Source organism: Condylura cristata, unplaced genomic scaffold, assembly GCF_000260355.1.
Source record: "Condylura cristata isolate star-nosed mole 26May11 unplaced genomic scaffold, ConCri1.0 scaffold00005, whole genome shotgun sequence".
Lineage (NCBI taxonomy): Eukaryota > Metazoa > Chordata > Mammalia > Eulipotyphla > Talpidae > Condylura > Condylura cristata.
The window spans coordinates 9,546,822-9,568,525 of record NW_004567106.1 but is presented as its reverse complement, the minus strand read 5'-3'; the positions used below and the strand labels follow the sequence as shown (position 1 = coordinate 9,568,525).

General features: G+C 35.1%; 1 protein-coding gene across 1 annotated transcript in view; it reads left to right on the top strand.

Moving 5' to 3' along the window:
- CALCR (calcitonin receptor) overlaps positions 1–21,704 on the top strand; it is a 120,932-nt gene that overhangs the window by 49,306 nt on the left and 49,922 nt on the right. Inside the window, exon 4 of the mRNA XM_004676687.1 lies at positions 21,103–21,172. Within this exon, the coding sequence (XP_004676744.1) occupies positions 21,122–21,172 (51 nt within the window). The 5' untranslated portion in view covers positions 21,103–21,121. The remainder of the gene's footprint in view (positions 1–21,102; positions 21,173–21,704) is intronic.

Below are 21,704 nucleotides of genomic sequence, written 5' to 3'. Positions count from 1 at the left end.
ATTTTTATTTATCTTATTTCTAAGTCTAATATTTTCATAATGCTATGCGATCAATTGCATATATGAGTTTTCTGAGAGAGAAGCAAATCAGTAAGTTTATGAAAAACTTGCAATTAAATTTTCTTGGTACAAAAAAAGTTCTTTTTTTAAGCACAAATAAAATTAATGAAAAAGTATAGAACTGTAGAATTATAATTTGGAAGAAATATAAGGTTATAATTTGGAAGAGAAAATTGCATATATATGTAATTTTATGTATATCCATCTGTATATATGTATGTGTGTACAGGAAAGACAAACTGAAAAAAAAAATACACCAAACTATTGGAGGTAACTGTGTTAGCATGGTAGGACTCTAGACAATTTTGTTATTCTTCCACATATATTTTTCATTATATATAATGAGTGGTTTTTACCGATATGGTTAAAAATAATTTTAAGCATGGAAATAGAAAGTGTAATTATAGGATGCTATAATCAAAGTCTCAGTTATAAATTTATTATTTAGAATAAATGTCTATAGAGTATGGACAGCCATTATAGAAGTTTTCTAGCCAGTAATAGACATATGTATTAGATTTAGGAACTTAGATACTCACCACTTCAAAAGGAAACCTACTTCATTATTAAAATATTAGATATTAGACTTATAAGATTCTCATTATATTGGTCTAAATTTTATTTCACTGTTGTGATTTAGACTTTTTATTTATTTATTTATTTATTCATACAGAACTGGGGTACAGGCCAGAGATGCGGAGGGTGAAAGGATTCACCAGAGACAGAGTGGGGAGCAGAACAGGCAGATCGACGAAGTACACTGCTGAGGGGAGCAGCGGGCGGGCCAGGAGAGGTCTGCCACGCCATGTGGTCACCTCCGGGGCAGGCGGGAATCGAACTCATGCGGAAGCGGCTTTAGATTCTCAGTGCTGTGCTTTAACCCGCTGCGCCACCAGGGAGGGCCGTGATTTAGACTTTAAAGTATTGGAACAATATCTACATGTAAAGGAACAGTCAATGGAGAGTTTTTACTCATTAGCTACTATTTTTGAATTGCTGTTTGATTTAAGGCATTTGCCAAGCACTAATTAGCACTTACCAAGGTAGTAGAATATGAGTACTGTCCTCAAAGAGCTCCCTATCTTGACGATGTGATACATTTGCCCAAATAAAAGTTAGGGATAAAAATTGAAGACATAGAGATGTAGACTTTATTCACTGGTTCTTTTGGCAAACATTAATGAATACCCAGTAAATGGTGGAAATATGGTAGTTGACAGGACCTAGAAAAGAAATCAGCCTAGTAGAAAAGGTCCATAAGGAATTCAGTGATAATGAGAAAAATGTATTCCTTTATCCATTCTTTTATCTCTAATTCATTTGTAAGACTAAGTACCTCTGTGCATCTGCCCAAAAATAAAATAAGGGCTACATAAGTATATCAAAGTGAAGTCCTCATGGAGAAGAACTTACCATGTAGCATGAAGTAAGCACTGTTTGCATTTGAACTCTTGGAGAGAAACTTTAAAGCAATTACTCTAGGTTTTAAGTGGTAGGAAGGAAAATAAATGTGAAGTCTGATTAAGCTGAGGACACATTCATGACTGAAGTATTCTTGAGCACTCATTTTAACAAATTGCTTTTAAATTACTATATTCTATTACATTTCAGAGTGATCAGGTTGTGAAGCACCATTTCTAGTAATGTTAATTTTAACAATAATAGTGGCAGAGTCATCTCAATTTTCTTAACCTATTTTATAGACCCTGAAAAAAGGCAAGAAGTAATAAGCTAATAAAAATAAGTTGATTATGCTGCATCCTTTGATTTTTGCTTTTAGAAGTTTTGCCTGTGGCATAAGAAAACACACTTTTCAAAACATTGTTGATACTTAGACACTCTCTGAGTTATTTGCCATCTTCATACTAACACGAGCCATCTTTATACTAACACGAGAAAACGACACAAATTAAGAGAGGCTGAGGAAGCTGAAACTTTCATTTTCATAAAATGACTCCTGGAAATTTACTTGAAACAGCAGTTTCTTTCTCTTTCTCTCTCTCTCTCTCTCTCTCACACACACACATACACCACACACACATACACGCACGCACGCACACACATAAATACACACATTCACAGAAACACATTCACACATCTCTCTCTCTCTTTTTCTGTCTGTACTGCCAATCTCAAATTAGTAACTTAGTAGCAGCATTAGAAGATTTAAAATTATTTCCCTTTTATTATGCTAGATTTATCATCTAGAGAATTGAGCGCTCAATTTTTACATTGACGATGTGTCTGGTTTCTTCCATAAGGTGAGTGATATGCTTCACAATGCTTCAAATACATTCCCCTCATATACACAAACACACACACACACTTCATTAACACATGATACTTGAGATACTCAATTTGAACTAGTTATTAAAAAATAAAAACAAAACTACTAGGGGAAGAAGAGGAAGAATTCATTGAAAAAATAAACTCCAGAAATGTATTTGTAAAATTCTAATTTCTTCAAGATGATGCTACAGAGTGCAGATGCAAAATTCAGCAGACTATCCTTAGAGATTTGTATAAAAAGAAAGTAGTGATGATGTAGGTTTGAGGTGATTCTATAGTAGAATATGTAATAGATGGACAGTGTGTGTGTGTGTGTGTGTGTGTGTGTGTAAGTAAAGCTTTTTCCTACTTACCACTTGCTAAAGCTTTTCCTACTTACCACCAGATAATCTACTAATTTTCACATACCGAAGAGCAGGTCAGTTGCTGCTATGCCAGCTACATTTTGTGTCTGATGGCCTAAGCTAGCTGGCTAGGTGGGTAGTTATAACCTCTTATAATTGTAAAGTTACTTGGCCACCCACACTGGTCACAACTTGAGCCTTATTGGCAACAAACTAGGCCATTTGGAACATTGAAGTGCTAGGACTTACACGTACTGGAACGATTTAGTAGATTAGTGTTAAATGAGGCAAGTTGTTAGAGTCCTTGGACACACATCTACAACATCATGTTTGGATCTTTCACTGACTAAGAAGGAGAGAGGAAATATTCTACCATATGGAGGGGTAGCAGAGAAATAGAAATGCTTTAGAACCCTGGCATCTTAATAAATCCCTAGAGTACAGAAAGATCCAGTGACATTTCTCAAATTCCAGGTATTCATTGCTAATGGGCCCCAACACAGTTTAAAGTGGCACCATAAAAAATACACGCTCATAAAAACACGCAACAATTTTGACCTTTGCTGCTTTAAATTCTAAATAGACCTTAGAGTAAAGGAGCTAATGGTCTCTCCAAAAAGTGGCCAGGCACTCTGTAAACTTGAAAGTACAGCATAGACCATTTAAAATATAAATAAATAAAAACCAGGTATCTTCTGAAAGAAACCTACATTTTTGTCAAACATGTATAGTCACAGTCAATTCTCTTCAAGACAAATAAATTTGGGGTTGACTTTTTTTTCTTTCTCAGCTATTGGTGATTTTTTTTGGGGGGGGGGGTCAGGCAACATAATCCGTTTTATCTCCATGAAATACAAAGAAAATATTTATGTATGTGGCATGTATGTTGTTCACTTGTGAGAGTAAATAGATTAAAAATTATCTAATTGAGTTAAATCCTCATATACATCTGTTATTTCACTACCCCACCAGGTTGAATGACACTATATCCCTCTTGTGAGTGTGAACCTCTTGCAATTTTGATTCAGGATTAATCTTCATTTCATTTTCTATATTTACTTTTTTGCTTATTTAATCATTTCTGCTTGAGAAGTTTAAGGTGTTTTTCAACAAATGAGAAGGCTATTCATCTTCAGTAATAATAATGATTAATTCTATTTTATATATACTTTTTGGGAAGCTGTTCATATTTAAAAACCAGATTATATTATAAAAATTAAATTTGAAAATGTCTTTCATAGCATTTTGATAATACTTAATACAGTAATTGAATGCTTACCTCGGGCCAACTATTAAACATTCTATAGATATTTATCTAACCCTAACTGTCCTAGATAAGAACTATTATATAATTCCCCTCATCATATAAATAAGAAAACTTGACTGAATAATTATGTAGATTTTCTAGGGTCACACTATTAATAAAGAGCCAGGATATCAATCTGGAATCAGTGCCCAATGAAAACATTTAATTAAAACTGTTGATAAGTATAACTTTTCATTTGACTAATTTCTATTAAACTAGTCAGATAGTAATAGAATTACTATTAAAATAAAGAATTCTAAGTAATGTGACAATCAAACATGCAACTTCATGGTACCGATTAAACAGAGGAAAATAATGGTTGGCATGTGTGAGGAATGGAAGTCTTTAAAGTAAAAAACTGAAAAGATCCTCCATAAGATTTTTAAGACACATAAGATCTATGTAGAGCAGGCAGTTAATGACCATAACTCAGTATTTACTTAGCATGGTTTAAGCTTTTTATTGTAAGGCTAACATGCTCATTATATAAAAGTTAAATATAAAAGATTAGCACAGAATAAAAGTGTTTTCCTTTTAATCCCACAGCTCAACTCTCAGAAGAACTCACTATAAATAATTTCTTTTATATCCTTCTGGGTATTTTTTGGTAAATGCAAATATCTGTTTATTCATTAGAAGTGAAGACATATGAAAAAATAATCAAACTATAAATATTGTTATATAGTGTTTGACATAACCATTCATCTTAAAGATCTTTCTGTGTCATTTCATACAAATAGATTTCTAACAGTTAATGTTCTATTTCATTGATGAAAACTAACTAATCTAGATTGTTTCTAACACTTTGCTTTCTCAAAAACTACACAACAAACATACTGTGTTTACTTTACACTTGCTAGACTATTTCTACTACAAATTCCTTAAAGTCTTTGGGTAATTTTTGTAGCTATTGCACTTAAAATATTTCCCACCAACAATGCAGAGGACCCTTTTCTTCACATAATTGCCTATGCTATATAATAAAAGACATTATTGTCTTTGTGAACTAAATGATGAGAATATTCCTTGCATTAATTTACATTTATTTAATCATAAATGGTGTTGATTGTAAATAATGCAGTATTTCTAAATTATGAGTGGAGTTTCCTCATATTTGAATTAATTATATTTTATTTAGTTTTGTCCATTTTTTGTTGAATTTTTTTTAGGCTTTTGATTTTATTCTTTGGTTTTTTTTTGTTTGTTTGTTTGTTTTTTTGATAAGAAAGCAGAAATTTGTAGAAACTGTCAACCCAAGCTGAGCAGATACAAAGATGCAAATCTACTTTGCCTCAATAACCATAACTTGGAAAAGTAGAAAAAAATTTAGACTACCTTATGTCAAGATACTTTTCAGTTTCTGACTTACGTTTGTTATATTTTGCAATGTGTGTGTGCATGTGGTATTATAAATAAGTTTTACATTTCTAATTTATCAGAATTATCAATCTTACCTTTTATGCCTCCTGAGTTTGATATAGTGCTTGAGACTTTTTGGTATATTTTTAGGTATTACCTTTAGAGTTTCATGTTTGATATTTATTTTATTTTTATGAAATTTACTTAGAATCAGGGAATGAATAAGAAACCCAATTTTTCCCCCAAATAACTTTGCAGTTTTTCCAATGCCATTTATTAGTAGTCCATCTTTTTCTTACCAAGATGAAGCGCCACCTTTTCCCTCCAATAAATTCTCATGAGGAGCTGGGCTTATTTCTGGATTTTCTATATAGTTATATTGAACTAATCCCTTTTTAAAACTCCTCGGGTCAATATTTTACTCAAAAGGTTTCCTTATCTTGGATAGAAAATATATCCATATTTTAACTGAGAGATAGGAATAATCCTAAGGGATCGATGAGGCAGGCTATCTTCATGGTAACCAAACAGAAAGAAACCTGGCGTGTTTGTGTGTGTGTGTGTGTGTGTGTGTGTGTGTGTGATATATCAAATCCTTAAAATTTTAGAAACTTGGATGGAAAATAATTTAAAGTTTTCTTCTTATATGGACTTATCTGCTATTACTTCTCAGTCATGCCATCTTTAAGAAGATCAAGAACACTCCAGCATTAATATGAATTAGTATTATAATGCTACGCTTAAGAGGTCTTTTTTGAAGAATGGAAATAGTAGTTAGTTGTGTTACTAAATCATTCCAAGTTGTACCATATAGTTTTCCCAAGTATATAAAAAGGCATTATAATTAGGATCTAAGTTTTACAACATGGATGTCTGTCTCACAGACAGTCATTAGCCCAGCTCCATATGGCTAGCAAATAACAAAAAGAGATCTCAAATCAAGTTCAGATCTTTTGGCAATAACTCAAAGTGCTTTCTAGAAGTACTTCATATTTCCTAAGGTTAGAAACAAAGTTCAAGTTTTGCCTCTGGTGCTATAATAGGCAGTGGTGGTAAAAAGAAAACTACTTCATTCACGCTCCCTGTATTAAGATGGAGTCATCGCCGACTTTCCCTTAGAGGCAGAGAGAACTGTGAAGTGCTCCTTTATCTTCATACCCTCTCAGCAACTTTATAATATTACCTTCTCAAACACATCCTTTTCATTCTCTCATGGCTGCAAAAGCAGAAACACTCCAATGTCCTACCCAAACCTATCCTTGGACTTACTCTTATGCTCTGGGTCTCCGTCCCCTTCCACGTTCAAAGCTATGAGCTTAGAGCTCGGCAGTGTAATGTGCAATTGAGGTATATGGAGAATTTAATTATAAAATATAGTAGTAGTATGATTTAAAGCTTAAGAATAGTACAGTCGGGCCCTCCCTGGTGGCCCAACGGCTTAGGATGCAGTACTGCAATGTAGCAGCAGGGGCTTCTGTGTGAGTTCCATCCCTGGCCCTGGAGGTGATCCACAGGTCGTGGCTGACTTCTCCTGACAGGCCCACTGCTCCCCTCAGCAGAGTACTTTGACCATCTGCCTGTTTTGCTCCCACTCTGTCTCTGGTGAATTCTCTCACTACCTCTACCCCTCTGGCTTGTACCCAGTTCTGTATGCATAAATAAATAAATCTTAAAAAAAAAAAAAGAGCATTGTGCTTAGTGTTTTCCTTCATGCTATAGTTCATTTTTGCCACACTAGACTTTTTACATAGAGGTTGGATCTTCTGTGATTAAGAAAGAGGAAGGAAGCATAACGGATTATAGGGATGGACTATGGATGATTTGATGATTTGGTGGTGGTGGAGTATGAGGCAATACCTGAGAGGGAGGATCCTAATGTCACCTCACTTAATAGAATAAGTAAATGAATTTAATTATTTTTTTGGGTTGTTACTCTTTATTGAAGTAATACTGCTGATAACATTATGTAAGTTTCAGGTGAGCATTATAAATCAGTATCTGTATATACTGCATTATAGTCACCACTAAAAGTCCAGTTCTATCCTATACCATACAGTTAGCTCCTTTTACATGATTTCCACACCTCCCTCCTTCCTTCCCATGTGGTAACCACTGTTTTGGTCTTGTAGACTAAAGGTTTTTTTGTTCTGTTTTGTTTTGTTTTTTGTTTTGTTTTGTTTTTTTGTTTGTTAGTTTTTTAGTTCATTCATATGTTTTGTTTTGTGTACCACATAAGTGAAGTCATATGTGTTTGTCTTTTTCTGACTTATTTTACTAAGTAAATACCAAAGAGGAACATATAAATTTCTTCCCCTAAAATAATTATTTCTCATAGTTGAGTCAATTATTTTGCTTCTAAAAAATAAATAAATAAATAAATAAAGCTTAGCAAAGTTTCCTTCCCCTCTGTTTTTCTTCAGGAGAGCTCTTAAGAAAAGTATGTGAACTATAAGATTTTAGAGACTTGGTATTGAATCTCAGCTCTGCCACCACCGTTCTCATCTGCAAATCTTCCAAAGGTTGATGAAAGAATGAATTTGAGAGATGAAAACAAAGGCCTTGAGCACTGTTTTAGGCACATAGTGTCTACAAGGGTCACAAAGTATCTGCCATGTCCTTCAGTAGACCTGCAAACAAGTTAATTAAAAATATTACCATGTATTCAGTATATCTGCCTGTTCTGCTCTGTATCTGGTGAATCCTCTCACCCACCACATCTTTGGGCTGTACCAAAGTTCTATAAGCATAAATAAATAAATCTTAAAAATCTATACATATTACAATGACCCTAGCCACTACAACTTCCAATGATAAACTTTCATTTCATTTATTGCTACATGAGAAGTCAGTATAAATAAAGGCAAAGTTTAAGTTTAACTTACTTAAATTGCATCAGAAAGTAACCCTTTTTTAAACTAGAGTGTGTGTGGAAAAAGCCCACCCTTGTTTTGTACCCACATACCTTAAATTACACTTCCAGGAATGTGAATACCCAACTGGAAAACAGATTATAGTTTGCTTTGACTCATTCATCTCTTCTACTGAGTTCACTGAATTTGGGTTTCATAAAATACACAATTTATACATTAGAATTTGTGTTGATACTAGTACAGTAAGTGTACGTTTTTCTTCTGAGTTTATATATAAAATGGCAATAAAGGATTTAATTGTATTTTATGTGTGTGTTTTCATAAAATTCTCAGTCTATCCTACAACTTATGTAGACTTGGTTTAAAACATTTAAGTTAATCAATGTTTAGGTTTGTGAAGTTTAGGTTTTCGTGGCATGGAGAAGAGGCATCTCTTCAGTCATGTGTCTCTGTGAATAATTGCTGAAGAAAATGCAAACCAACTTGATTCCAGCCCTACATTAAAACTATGTAGGGAGGGCCTGAGAGGTGGTGCAGAGAGTTAAAGCACAGCACTGAGAAGCTAAAGCCACTTCAGCATGAGTTCGATCCCCACCCTGGAAGTGACCCACACGGAATAGCAGACCTCTCCTGTCTTGCCTGCTGCTCCCCTCAGCAGTGTACTTCCTTGATCTGCCTGTTCTGCTCCCCACTCTGTCTCTGGTGAAGCTCTCACCACCCCTGCACCTCTGGCCTATACCCCAGTTCAGTATGCATAAATAAATAAATCTTTAAAAAAAAAAAACTGTGTAGGGAATGATTTCTCTTGTTACTTTTGCTTTTTCCTTCTCAGTTGTTTTTCTTTCCTTGGGACCTGATTCAGCATCCATGCTGTTTCAAGAATCCCAACATTTTAAAGCCACACATGAGTCTTCCTTCCTGACAGTTCACCCTGCCCTCTCATTCCTGCCTCCTCACCTTCCCAGTTCTTCATTGCCCTGCTGGCTGGTTGTCCTTTGAAATACTTCTGTGAAATGAATGCTTATTTGATTATAAACTGATTTATAACAGCATAACTTTACTCTTGATGTGTGTGTAAGGGCAGTAGAACAGTGTTGAACATTAAGTATTCTGGTTTCCTGTAATTACACTAAGACTGCTTACTCTTCTACACTAACCCTAATTTGTCTCTTTGGGACTTTATTCTTTTCTGATCATTAGCCACTTCCTGAAAAAGTTCTTACTGAAGAAAATAAGTTAGGAAGCTGAGAGTCTCTAGATCTTATTCTTTAACACCAACTGGAATGAAAAAGAATCACAATAGACAACTGTTTGGCCAAATGATTCAACAAATAACTGAGCCATCTGGATATTTGGTAGCATGTAGAAACAACCACAGAGTACTGTTCAGTTTCTACAGGGCCGTTTACCAGTTTTCATCTACAGTGTTGAGATCATTGTTTATTTTTGGCTGTGTGCTCTTTTTTTAGTACAAGACATTGTTAGCACACTAAGAAGCATTAACCAAACACCTCTTTCATCTTAAAGTAATGAAGAGTTGGTGAGGTCATCAGGCTCCCCAGAAACACATGTCTCCAGAATTGCATGAGAAACTGTGAAGTTGGTCTCTATTAAAAACCACTCCATACACTCAACTAAACTTAGGAGTCTTCTGACAAAACCTGGTCTTCTTTTGGTGTCCTTTATCTCAGAAAGTCATATCCACACAGTTGTGGTATAAAAGTCAAAAACCTAAACATTTTCTTCTATACCTACCTCACCTGCACTCTCCTTCATCCACCATCAAGTCAATACCTCAAGTCACTTCTAAATGTCTCTCCCTTAGAGGACTGCAGTCACCTCCTTAGCTGGTCCTTTTGCTTCTATTCCCACCCTTTTCTAAATTGTCCTCTGAGTTATCTATATATCATGTCATCATCCCTTCCTCTGCTTCCCTTAAAATAATTTAAAGGCTTTTCCATGGACCATACATTACAGAGCCAAAGCCATCACATACTTAACTGGCAAATTGTAATAAAGTACCGCAGGCTGGGTAGCTGAAACAGCAGACATTTATTTACGTGCAGTTCCAGAGGCTTGCAAATCCCAGATCTAAGTTTTGAACAATTTGATTTCCCTCTGAGGCCTCGCTCCTTAGAATGTAGATGACCGTCTTCTCCTTTGGTCTTCTTGTGCTCATCCCTCTATATGTGTCTGTATCCTAACTGCCATTTCTTCTAAGGATACCGGTCACATTAGATTAGGGCCCATCCTAAAGGCCTAATTAAATTTTAATATTTTTTGATAAGTGTCTCGCTCCAGATATAGTCACATTATATAGTACTGAGAGACAGAACTTCAACCAGTATATTTTAGTTGCACACTTCAGCCCATACACAACATATGGATTTTGTGTATTCTGACCTCAACTCATCTTCTACCCTAGGCTCACTTTAGCTCATAGAAAGTTCAAATTCATCATACTCCCCACACGGTAGTCCCTTATATATTGTTTCAAATACAAAGAACTTTCCTGCTCTACTTAGCCACCTCCAACTCTTTCATCACGGCTAATTCAGTGTGTACTGTTCCAGGAAGCCACCTGTTTACCCTGCTTAGATAAAGTCCCCTATTAGAGACTCTCAGAATTCCCAACCCTTCCTTCAGCCCTTATCAAGATTATGATTTTTCCATTCATTCTCCTAATTTTTTTATTTTGTCTCCCTGACTATATTTTTTAAATATTTATTTATTTATGCATACAGAACTGGGGTACAGGCCAGAGGTGTGGGGATGATGAGAGGATTCACCAGAGACAACATGGGGAGCAGAACAGGCCGACAAGTACATTGCTGAGGGGAGCAGCGGGCAAGACAGGAGAGGTCTGCTGTGCCATGTGGGTCACCTCCCTGGTCTGGTATTGAATTCATGTTTGAAGTGACTGTGGCTAGCTTCACAGTGCTGTGCTTCAACCTGTTGCACCACCAGGGAGGGTCCCTCCCTGACTATAAGTGTTGTGTTGCAGGGAGCCTATCTAGCACATTAATTGCCCCAAAGTAGAAATTCAAAAAATATTTTTTGTTTTAATAAATTCCTTACAGAGAATGTAGAAACATTTGAAGTTTCTACAATACTGTGTAACAAAAAAATCTAACATAGGAACTTCTTGTTGTGATAAAAATCTATTATGTACCCCAACATGCTATACTTTTCACCATTATTTGACAGTCACATGGGCAATAAATCTGTGATAATCATTACTAACTCATTTCCATTGAAATCTGATTATTTGTTCATTTGTCTTAATTTATGATTAAATTTTGTTGTATGCTTTTTTTTTCTTTCTTTTTACGATGATTTCAGTACTCACCACTGATATGCTTATTAACTGGGCAAAACCACCCGAGTGAAGCATTTTAATGATGCAGCCCTCTGTTTTGATGGTATAAGGACAGCTGTTCTTATTGCTCTTTCACGAAGAATTGTTCAGACAGTGTCCACAAGGAAAAAAGCTTCCAAAATAGCTAATTGCTCTGATTCAATGTTTTCTATTTCTTGGCCACATTCTCACATTATCCAGTAATAGATGTCCTCATGATTCTTTTCAAGCCATTTTTTAACTAAGTAAGGGCTCTGTACATTTTTAAAAAGCATCCATGAGTTGAAATTTTGTTGTCTGACACACTAATATCCAGAAGAGAGAAGTGATCTTGTTCCCACAGGGAACCTGAAGAGTACAAAATGTGTCCTCTTGGTTCTAAGATCTTGACTACTACTTGGAACATAGGATTCATCTGTCAGCAGATTCTTCCCACAAGAAAGTCCCCTCTGACTCCTTCTTTCAACTGGAATATTAAATTGCACTGCTTAATATTCAATTCTTATTCACTTTCATAGTACTGTTGACTTATGAAAACTTAGAAGCTATTATTTATTTTTGGTGCAATTTCTTACATTACTCTTCTGTAGTATTCATCTTGCCCATATTCTCACAACTAATTAGTAGTAGGGTTGGAATTTGAATCCATAGCTCCAGATTCCCATTCAAGTTACTTCCTACCCTCCTCAACCTCACCCCATCTCTTAGTTTGTCCTTTCCTATTGTGTCAATGACAAATTTTAAGTGATTCCAGTCATATACAGGTTATTTTTTTAAGATGTTACATTTCTTATTATTATGTCCTTATTTGTTATTGTAAAATATGCATAACACAAAACACACTATCTTAATCATTCTTAAGTCTACAGCTAAGTGGCTTTAAGAACATTTACACTGCAGTGCATAAGTATCATCTCTAGGATGCTTCCATTTTTTGAAACTGAAACTCAGTACCGGTTATACTGTAACACTCCCATCCCACTTAGGTGGTGTCTCCTAGTTTTGATTTTCTTTTCCCTGGTGGCTCAGCAGCATTTATGTGCTTAATAACGGTTTGATACTTTCTTCAGAGAAAAATCTACTCAAGACCTTTGTCCATTTTTAATGTTTTCTTGCTCTCAAAAGCATATTTTGATAGTTTATGTAAAGTTAAGAAATGTCAAACAAAAATAAACATTATTTCAAGATACAACACGGATTTAATGTATACAGAGTTGCCAATCTGGTATCTGGTCAAAGATATATCAAAAGCCTAGTCATTGTATATTTTAAACATTTATCTCTAGGGAAATGCTATGGTGAAGTCTAGAGCAGGACATTGGCAGTGAACTTACGTAGTGGATGCACATGTTCGTTCTCAGTAATGCACACTTGAAACAGAATTTTCTAATGCAGTGTTACTTCAGTTTAAAAAATTTAGTTCTCCAATCTTATTTACAAGTACTATTTGACTAGCTGCTCAAAATGAAAGATTCAGATTTGATATGCAGTGGAAGAAGGAAAAACAGGTTGTTGAACTGGACAATAATATGTGGTGAAATAATTCTTGCTGACGTTCTTTGAGTGCCAGGTACTGCTGAGATTAGTTATTATAACTATCTTAACATCTATTATTTTGCAGTCAGGTTGCCTTTATTTCAAGCACAAATGTTACAAAATTTAGCTCTTTTTAGCTATATTTAAATGCTACTGTAGTGTTTATGGAAGAAGGTAAATGTAATGTGTGAATTGGGATTAATTATTTTCTTCCCCTATTAGTGGGGATTTCCAAGGAAGCAAAACAGTGATAAGGAGTAAAATGAAAAACTTAGGCAGCTTTTAGATTGCCTTTGTTTGTATTTGTTTGAAGTTATTTTCACGGGTCTATTATAGCGATTCTTCATTGGCCACTGAGAATCATTTCCTTTTATGGTTTAGTAATTACATTTGTGAAATATATTTTTAATGCCTAATTACCATCAGGACATACTCATAGGATGTAATTAAAAAGACCATCAGACATTCTGTTTTAAATGTATTGCTAATTTAGTCCTACCCATTTTTTTTTATTACACGCTGTTATTGGGATTAAGAATGAAGCTTTAAAAAAAAGAAAGAACGAAGCTTTAATTATACAGAATGGTCCTCATTGAAATGGCATTACCACTGGCTTAAGGACTTCCTTTAATCTGTGGAGATTATTGTCAAACATTTTTTAAAAGTATACTTTCAGTATACTTCCAGTTACCAGAATACAAATTAAACAGATGGTCAAGCAATTAAGGTGAGATGAGTATAGCTCTCCCTCCTCACTTACCCAGTTTTCTTATTCTGTGCTCCAAAACTATACCACAGAGAACAAGCCCATTAGCGATAGTGAATAAAACCAGGACAGGAATGAGTTAATTTGTATCCTCTTTTTCCTCTGCTTTTATTTTGAAAGCAATTTCTGTATATTAAAAAAAAATGAAAATGCAGACCAGCAAAAGAAAATCACCTGCAAACCCACCTCCTGGAGAGGTTTTAGTACCATCTTTGCCATTTACCCTGCTGTGAAAACTTTGCAATTTTTCTACTGGTATGTGAGTGAGTGTGTCCAATTATCCGCTTTCTCCTTCCTCAGAAAAGAATTATTCATTTCTGATCCACTGACTTTGACATTGTGACTTGCTTAGATCAATGGTATGTGAGTAGTTGTGCTCTACCCCGTTTGAGCAAAACTTGAAATACTATTTTGTGGTTTGACTTCTCTAATGTGACTGCCACATCTGTATGAAAATAACAGAAAGTGATAGGGAGCAAATCCACAAGGAAGTTCAGTTGCCTCATAACTCCCATGTTATTTGAACAAAAAAATAAGTATATGTTCTTTCAAATCACTGACTAATACTTTACCTGGCCCTGCTAAGACTCAGTTTTCACAGCTGCAAAATTACAAAAATGATAATGATATTAAAATGCTATTAAAAGGTTTAAGAGAGATACGTCATTGGTGACTGCTGCACAGTTACTCAAAAAAAATAAACTTGTTTAATGCTTCAAGCTCTTATTCTATACACACACAAATACAGCATTTACAAAAATGAAATTATACTGTGTATTTGGTTTGTAGACATTTTTTAGAGGAATATGGTACCATGAACATTCATCTCAGTAATTAAATATTTTCATGCATAATTTTAATGATTACAGAGTATTCCATAGTATAGCTGTACCAAAGTTTATTTAACAAATCCATTATTTTGAGCATTTAATTGCATCTAAATTCCACTATGTAGACAATATTATAATGAATATTTCTAGAATATCTGAGCCAATTTATGATAAAATCCTGAGAAAGATTACCCCTGGTCAAAGGATCTGGTTGTTTTAAAGGTTTTGACACATACTACAAAAAAGAGCCATTACTAGAAACTATCCATGAAATTTCAGTGCACTTTGACCAAATTAGTTGTAAATAGCCTAATTTTATCTAACTATCCATCAATAATTGCCACTTAAGTTGTGTAAAACTTTCGAACTACACACGATTCTGAATCACTTCTCCAAGATCTCCCCCTTTATTATGTTGTCTAGCCAACTGCATAGAGGCAATCTATCTGTTTCACTCAAAAACTGTTGCTAGAACACTTACTGTGTCAAGCCATTGACATGAGTCAAAGAAAAAAATCTTACATTTTTCAATAGGACTTTTTTTTATTCTACTTCACTTCTTCTTTAAATTCGTTCTTATACAATGTATTCCAACCTGCTTATTAAAACAGCTCCCACTGCCCAGCGTGCCAGTTTTTTGCCTGTTTGTTTTTAAGTGTATTTTTTTAAATATCATTCTTTATTTTGTGCATTTTTTCATCTTGGTCGTAATCCGCACGGACTTCCCACCACCAATTCACCCATATGCCATCACCATAGCAGAGTGTCAGTTTTTACCAGCTACATTTGAGCCTGGTTTAGGTGGACATTTTAAACTCACTATGAGGATCAGGAAGGCACTGTTGTGCTGAATATGGACACATAAATTGGGTTTATGACCACATAATGCCTGACATTATGCCTGTTTGTTTTTAAGTGTATTTTTTTAAATATCATTCTTCATTCAAACAGTTGCTAGAGTAATGGAGAATGACTTTCTAATATGTTATATAACCAAAGAGTTATCCACACAGAAGTCATTACTAAGGTACCAAACCAGCAGAGGTAAATCCAGTTCCCTGCTTAGTTGGACCATATTTGGAAAAGCATATGAAATAGAAGTATCTTCAAAGAAATGCTGAGTTCCACATCTGAAACAGATCTCAGCCTTGGGTGACAGAAGCCCACAACTGTTTTCAGAAAGGCTGTTCCGAACTCTTCTCATTTCTAATCTACTCATTCCCCTCAGCCTACTCCTTATTCTCACAACCAGGATGTTAGAGAGATTCTTAATAAACAATACTCCAAAGGAGCAATTGCCTCTGAAATGCTTGTTATAGTTTTGGGCTTTGTACCAACACTAAGGAATATTTAAGACTTCAGAAATTCCACTTTTTCTCCATGGAGAAGAAAAAAAGAAAATTTTAAATAAAGGGCAACTCTTTCTCATGACTTGCAAGTTTAATTGGATATGTCATTGAGTGAAAAGAGCATTTTCTAAAGTATGTTATGTAGCTAGGTAAAACACTGTTATCATAAAAAATATTTTTCATGGTCAAACAGGTTTGGAGAATGATGAGTTAAACTAATATTTTGTAATAAAGCTTTTAAATCCTAATGTCTAAGGTAATTCTGTAAGAGGAATATAGGAAACGCTTACTTCCTAAACTTTTTTTGGCCATGGACATTTTATTTTACACTGCTTCTCATGGGAATACTGCTATGCTATGGAATATACTTTTAGAAATGCTGATCTATGAGAATAAACATTATTTTCCATCATTGACATTTTATACTCTTTCACAAAAAAAAATAAAAATATTATAAATTACTTTTCAAGGAAATTAGTTCTCCTCAAAGGAAGATTATTCAATCATCATCATTGAATTAGTGACTTAGACTTATTTGTTCTCAGGACTGATTCCTACTAATCAACCCATCCCTGAAACACAGGGATACAATTTTCTAGAAAAGAAATTAGTGTACATTTGTGGGCTTAGAGCAGTGCAGATTCTGTGACCCCACTCAGTAATTGAACCAACTGTCCGTGATTTCTTCACTTCCATTTTCTATATCAAGCTCCACTATCAGGCTTTCAGGCCCCATTTCATCTGGCTTATCTACAGGCCCCACAAAAGAGTTTTTGTTTTTGAAAAAAAAAATTATAATTGAAACATTTTGGAAACCACTGCTCAAAGTAACTGAGCTACTGGGTTAGATCTAAAAAGATCAATAGGTTCACTTATTGGGGTTTCTTCTATTCAAGGAGAATAAGGTTGAGGAATCTTCCAGTAAATCAATTGGAAACTTCATAAGAGGTGAAGCTCCTTGCCCAAAGTGAAGAAATGATAAAAGCGTTAGCTTGAATTGGAACCTCTTAACTCCAGATATAGAACAATTTGGGGCAAAGAATAATGCTTTCTGTTTTGCCAAATTCCCAGATTGACATTCCTAGATTCTGACATAAATCACACCTGACATTGAGCCACCAACATTTACTGTGCATTTACTATGCTCCAGACTCTTTTCTAGATTATAGGGTTATAAGAACAAATAAAATCCTTGCAATAGAGGAGATATAGGGAAAACACAGGAAGCAAGTAAACAATCTGATGTCGAAGTTAAGCTTTGTTCTGGTTTTCTCTTAGTCCTCATCCAGATGTACCAAGTGACTGTCTAATCACAGATGATCATTTTTACCTGTTCCCATTTTAACCCCAAAATCTCTGAGTTGCATTTTTATCTCCACTAGGTGCTATTTGCCTGATTTTGTCCTAAAAAATGACACTATAGAAGGTGAATGACCCCATTCTGTTTCTACTCTTCTTTGCCTTGTTTTCCTCCCTGAATTTCATAAAGTTCTGTATTTTTTCACTGTTTTTACCTATATGTCCTTCTTCCCTATCATGAATTCCCACAAAGTGCTCTTTTCAAAGATAAGCAGATCTATGGGGCACTACTTAACTTCGAACAATTATAATTCAAATTTTCTGACTGGAGACAGGATGTGCCGATCTATTATAAATTTGTGCATAAGGAATTTATTATAGTTCAAAATAAATTTTGAAATTTATAAGATTTTATACAATTTTTTAAATTAAAAATCTCTTCAATTAATAGGAAGTAAAAGAAAGGGCCTTTTTCTTAGCTAACCCCTCCTGTCATATCCAAATGTTCACTCTCAGATCTACTTACATGCTATTTTCGTTCAACTTAGCTGTTCATGGTTCAATTGTAAAAGCAGTGGGGGAGGGGACTTTGAAACCATGGGGCTCCCCTTTCCTACAGCAAGATGCCTATCCAGCTCCATTCACCTTCAGGGTGACACATTTCCTACCGCCTCTACCAGTCTTCATTTTAATGATTCAGTCGGGTCAAAACTGAGCAACATAAGTTGCTTTATAAAATATCAAATGACATCAAATATATGACATAGATGGAACAAGCCAATTAACTATCTAATCGTCCCATATTCACCTTCATAGCAAAACTGACGTCTTGCTGTGCTTAGTGCTCCTATTTAGAATTAATGAGCAAGTCTTTCATGTCAAGAAGGATCTGGCTTTTAATTCTGACAACTGTAACGTTCCACACATCCTGCTTTCATACTAAGCCATAGAGCTATCATAAGTAACAGATCTTTAGAAATTCAATGCATATCTGTTGATTTCTTCCCAAAACGATCAAGGAAAGGCATGTTGATTTTACAAGTATAAGTACATTTCAAAATAATTTTCACATCAAGAAATAAATCTCATGCAATATAGTCTGGTGGTAAAAAACCTGATTAAGGAAAAGACTAATTAAAGCCCCTCCTCTTCTATCTACTTTGCTCTCCTGAATTCCTTCATTGCCTGACCTTTGCCAGCCAAGCTACAATCCAGGGGAGAATTTGTTTTCTAACTTTTCATTTCTTTCCATAATCATATTGGTGTTTGTTGTTCTAGAAGGAGCCTATATTATATTCCTAGCCAAGTACTTTATGCATTTATTTAAAGTATGTAGGGGTGACTGAATAAAGATAAAATTGCATTCACTTTGGAGGGATCAAAATTGGAAGCAGAGAAACTGGTCATGAGGCCATTTCCGTGGTACTGCCTGACCATGCCAGTAACCTGTGGTGGTGGAGAGGGGTAGACAGAAAATTCATGGTTAATTGTGCATGTCATTGACGTGGGAATGCGAAGAAGGAAAATACATTCAACTTTGTTAATGTGGTAATATAGAGAATAGATACATTAGACCACACCCACCATCATATAAATAACAATCATGTGTGTGTAAGTGATCTGCAAAGCCAAAGAATTATAGACAGCTGAAACATGATTTTATCTGAAAGGGATTTTGCATCAAATGAGGTTAATGGCATGTGCATATACATAGATGAAAATGCATGGCAGATATATAAAGTTCCAAAAGGATGGTTTTGGTAATCAGTTTTCTGAGCACTCAAAATCTACTTTCCTATCTTTATTCCTACTTCTTGAGAGAGTAGAACTGAGAGACTCTAAGGTCCAGCTAAATTAAGCTATTGTATTTCTTATACTTTGAGACCCCTAAGTTTTCCTATATCCTTAATCTTATTTTTTCATCTGCTATCTCTGTCTAGTAGACCTTTACTTTCTAAATCCTATCTAATTTTCAAATGATATTCAAAATAGATATTCTGCCCTGGTCCCTGCCATCAGAATTCATCTCTCTATTTTATGAGGCTTTGTATTTGCATCATTTTTTAAAACTTTTTATAAAAACTTTTTTATATATTTTTTTAAAGATTTATTTTATTTGTACATACAGAACTGGGGTACAGGCCAGAGGCTCAGAGGCGGTGAGAAGCTTCACCAGAGACAGAGTGGGGAGCAGAACAGGCAGATCGACAAGGTACACTGCTGAGGGGAGCAGCGGGTGCATCAGGAGAGGTCTGCCACGCCATGTGGTCACCTCCGGGGTAGGCGGGAATCGAACTCATGGGGAAGTGGCTTTAGCTTCTCAGTGCAGTGCTTTAACCCGCTGCGCCACCAGGGAGGGCCTTATCCAGTATATTTTATGGCTATTTCAGCACATGTGTTACATCATTTTGTTTACTCCCATGTTCAGTTTCTTGTAATGGAGCCATTTCTTACTCAATTTAGCCATATTTGCACTTATATGAATGTATATAGGCATTGTGTTTGTATGGATACGCATATCACACCACAGCCACCACCACAACCAAATATTCAATTGTCTAGGGCATCGACTGCCCTCTACCAGTCCCATACCCACTTATCTTCTTTCACTATTTTATTGTCAGAGTCAAAGGCTTTATTTTTGTTTGCTTGCTACTTTGCTTTTTTTAAATTCTTTTTTTTAAAGATTTATTTATTTATGCCTATAGAACTGGGGTACAGGCCAGAGGTGCAGGGGCAGTGAGAGTATTCACCAGAGGCAGAGTGGGGAGTAGAACAGGCCGACTGACGAAGTACACTGCTGAAGGGAGCAGCGGGCAGGTCAGGAGAGGTCTGCCATGCCATCTGGGTCACCTGCTCCAGGACGGGGATCGAACTCATGCTGAAGTGCTGTAGCTTCTCAGTGCTGTGCTTTAACCCACTGCACCACCAGGGAGGGCCCTATATTCTTTTTAAATGAGTGAAATCATGCACTATTTGTCTTTCTCCTCTAACTCTTTTCACTTAACATAATCCTCTAAAGGATTCTTTGTTTATCCTAAAGGATTCTTAATAGCAACTTGATGTTTGAAGAAAACTTTATAGGTGAGAAAATACACAAGACTCTAAATAAGACAAAATGAAAGTTGGTCTTAGAATACCTAAAGGGGATTGTCTATTAATCTTTTTCAAATGAGAGATTTCCTTTGTTTGTGTCCAACAAGGTGACTTTTGTGACATTTCCATGGAAGTTAATATGGAAGTTTAATAGTGTTCTTGGATAAATTGTTTTCATGATAGACATGTGACTTTCTTCCAGTCACAATTTTGGGGTTGCTGTCTTTTTTAAAACGAATTATTTCAGTCTGGTTATTGAATTTTTAGTAGTTCTTAGTGATGACATATGTTAAGTGAAGTCCATGTTGGTTGCCATCAGTTCCTCTGAATCCTTTAATTTGGTCCTTTTATGTAAAGTGACTCCAGAATTTCTTAACAGAAGGGTTTGAGGTCAATCATCGGATAACAGTCCTTTCTGGAAAAAAGAACGGTCACTGGAACATGCAGTTGCCCTTGTGTGGTAAACATGCTGTTTTTACTTGCAGACATTTTACTTACGATGTTGTGGGGCATTGATCCTCTTCAATTCACACAGAAGGACATGAAAAAAAAAAAAGAAGAAGAAAGGATGTATTCAATATTAAAGCCATATTAATTTAAATGTCTCTATTACTTTCCCATTTTTCTAGACGTTAGAGAGGAGATCTTCAAAAATCAAAATGAAGCTCACCTTTACACGTTGGGTTTTTGCCCTGTTCATCTTTCTACATGTGAGTGAAACAGAATTCTTTGATGTTAATATAGAATGTTGAAACAAGAAGGAATGTTTGAGTATGGCTGAATGGGTACTAGCAAGAATAGACATTTTTCTTCAGAAGTCAAGACATAAGTTCTCAATATTATCACTTTCTTAATATTTTATTAACAAAATCTCTCTGGTAAAATTTCATTGACCCACAAAGTGTGTGTGTGTGTGTGTGTGTGTGTGTGTGTGTGTGTTTAAATTCAATCCAGAAATATGAGCTTTGATTATTTTTTAAAAATTAGCAATAATTGAAACATCTACACATTAACCTGGAAATTAATATTGAAGGTTAATAATGTTGTTGGATAAACTGTTTTTCATGATAGACATGTGACTTCCTTTGAGTCATTCATTACATTGGAAATATGATTCTAAAAAAATTTAAGCAGGACTGTTGTAGGAACTATTACCTATAGAATATATAATGTTATCTACTTATTAAATAGCCTTATGCAGTATTCTAGAGATACAGAAATACTGGCATATTCTACTTCCTT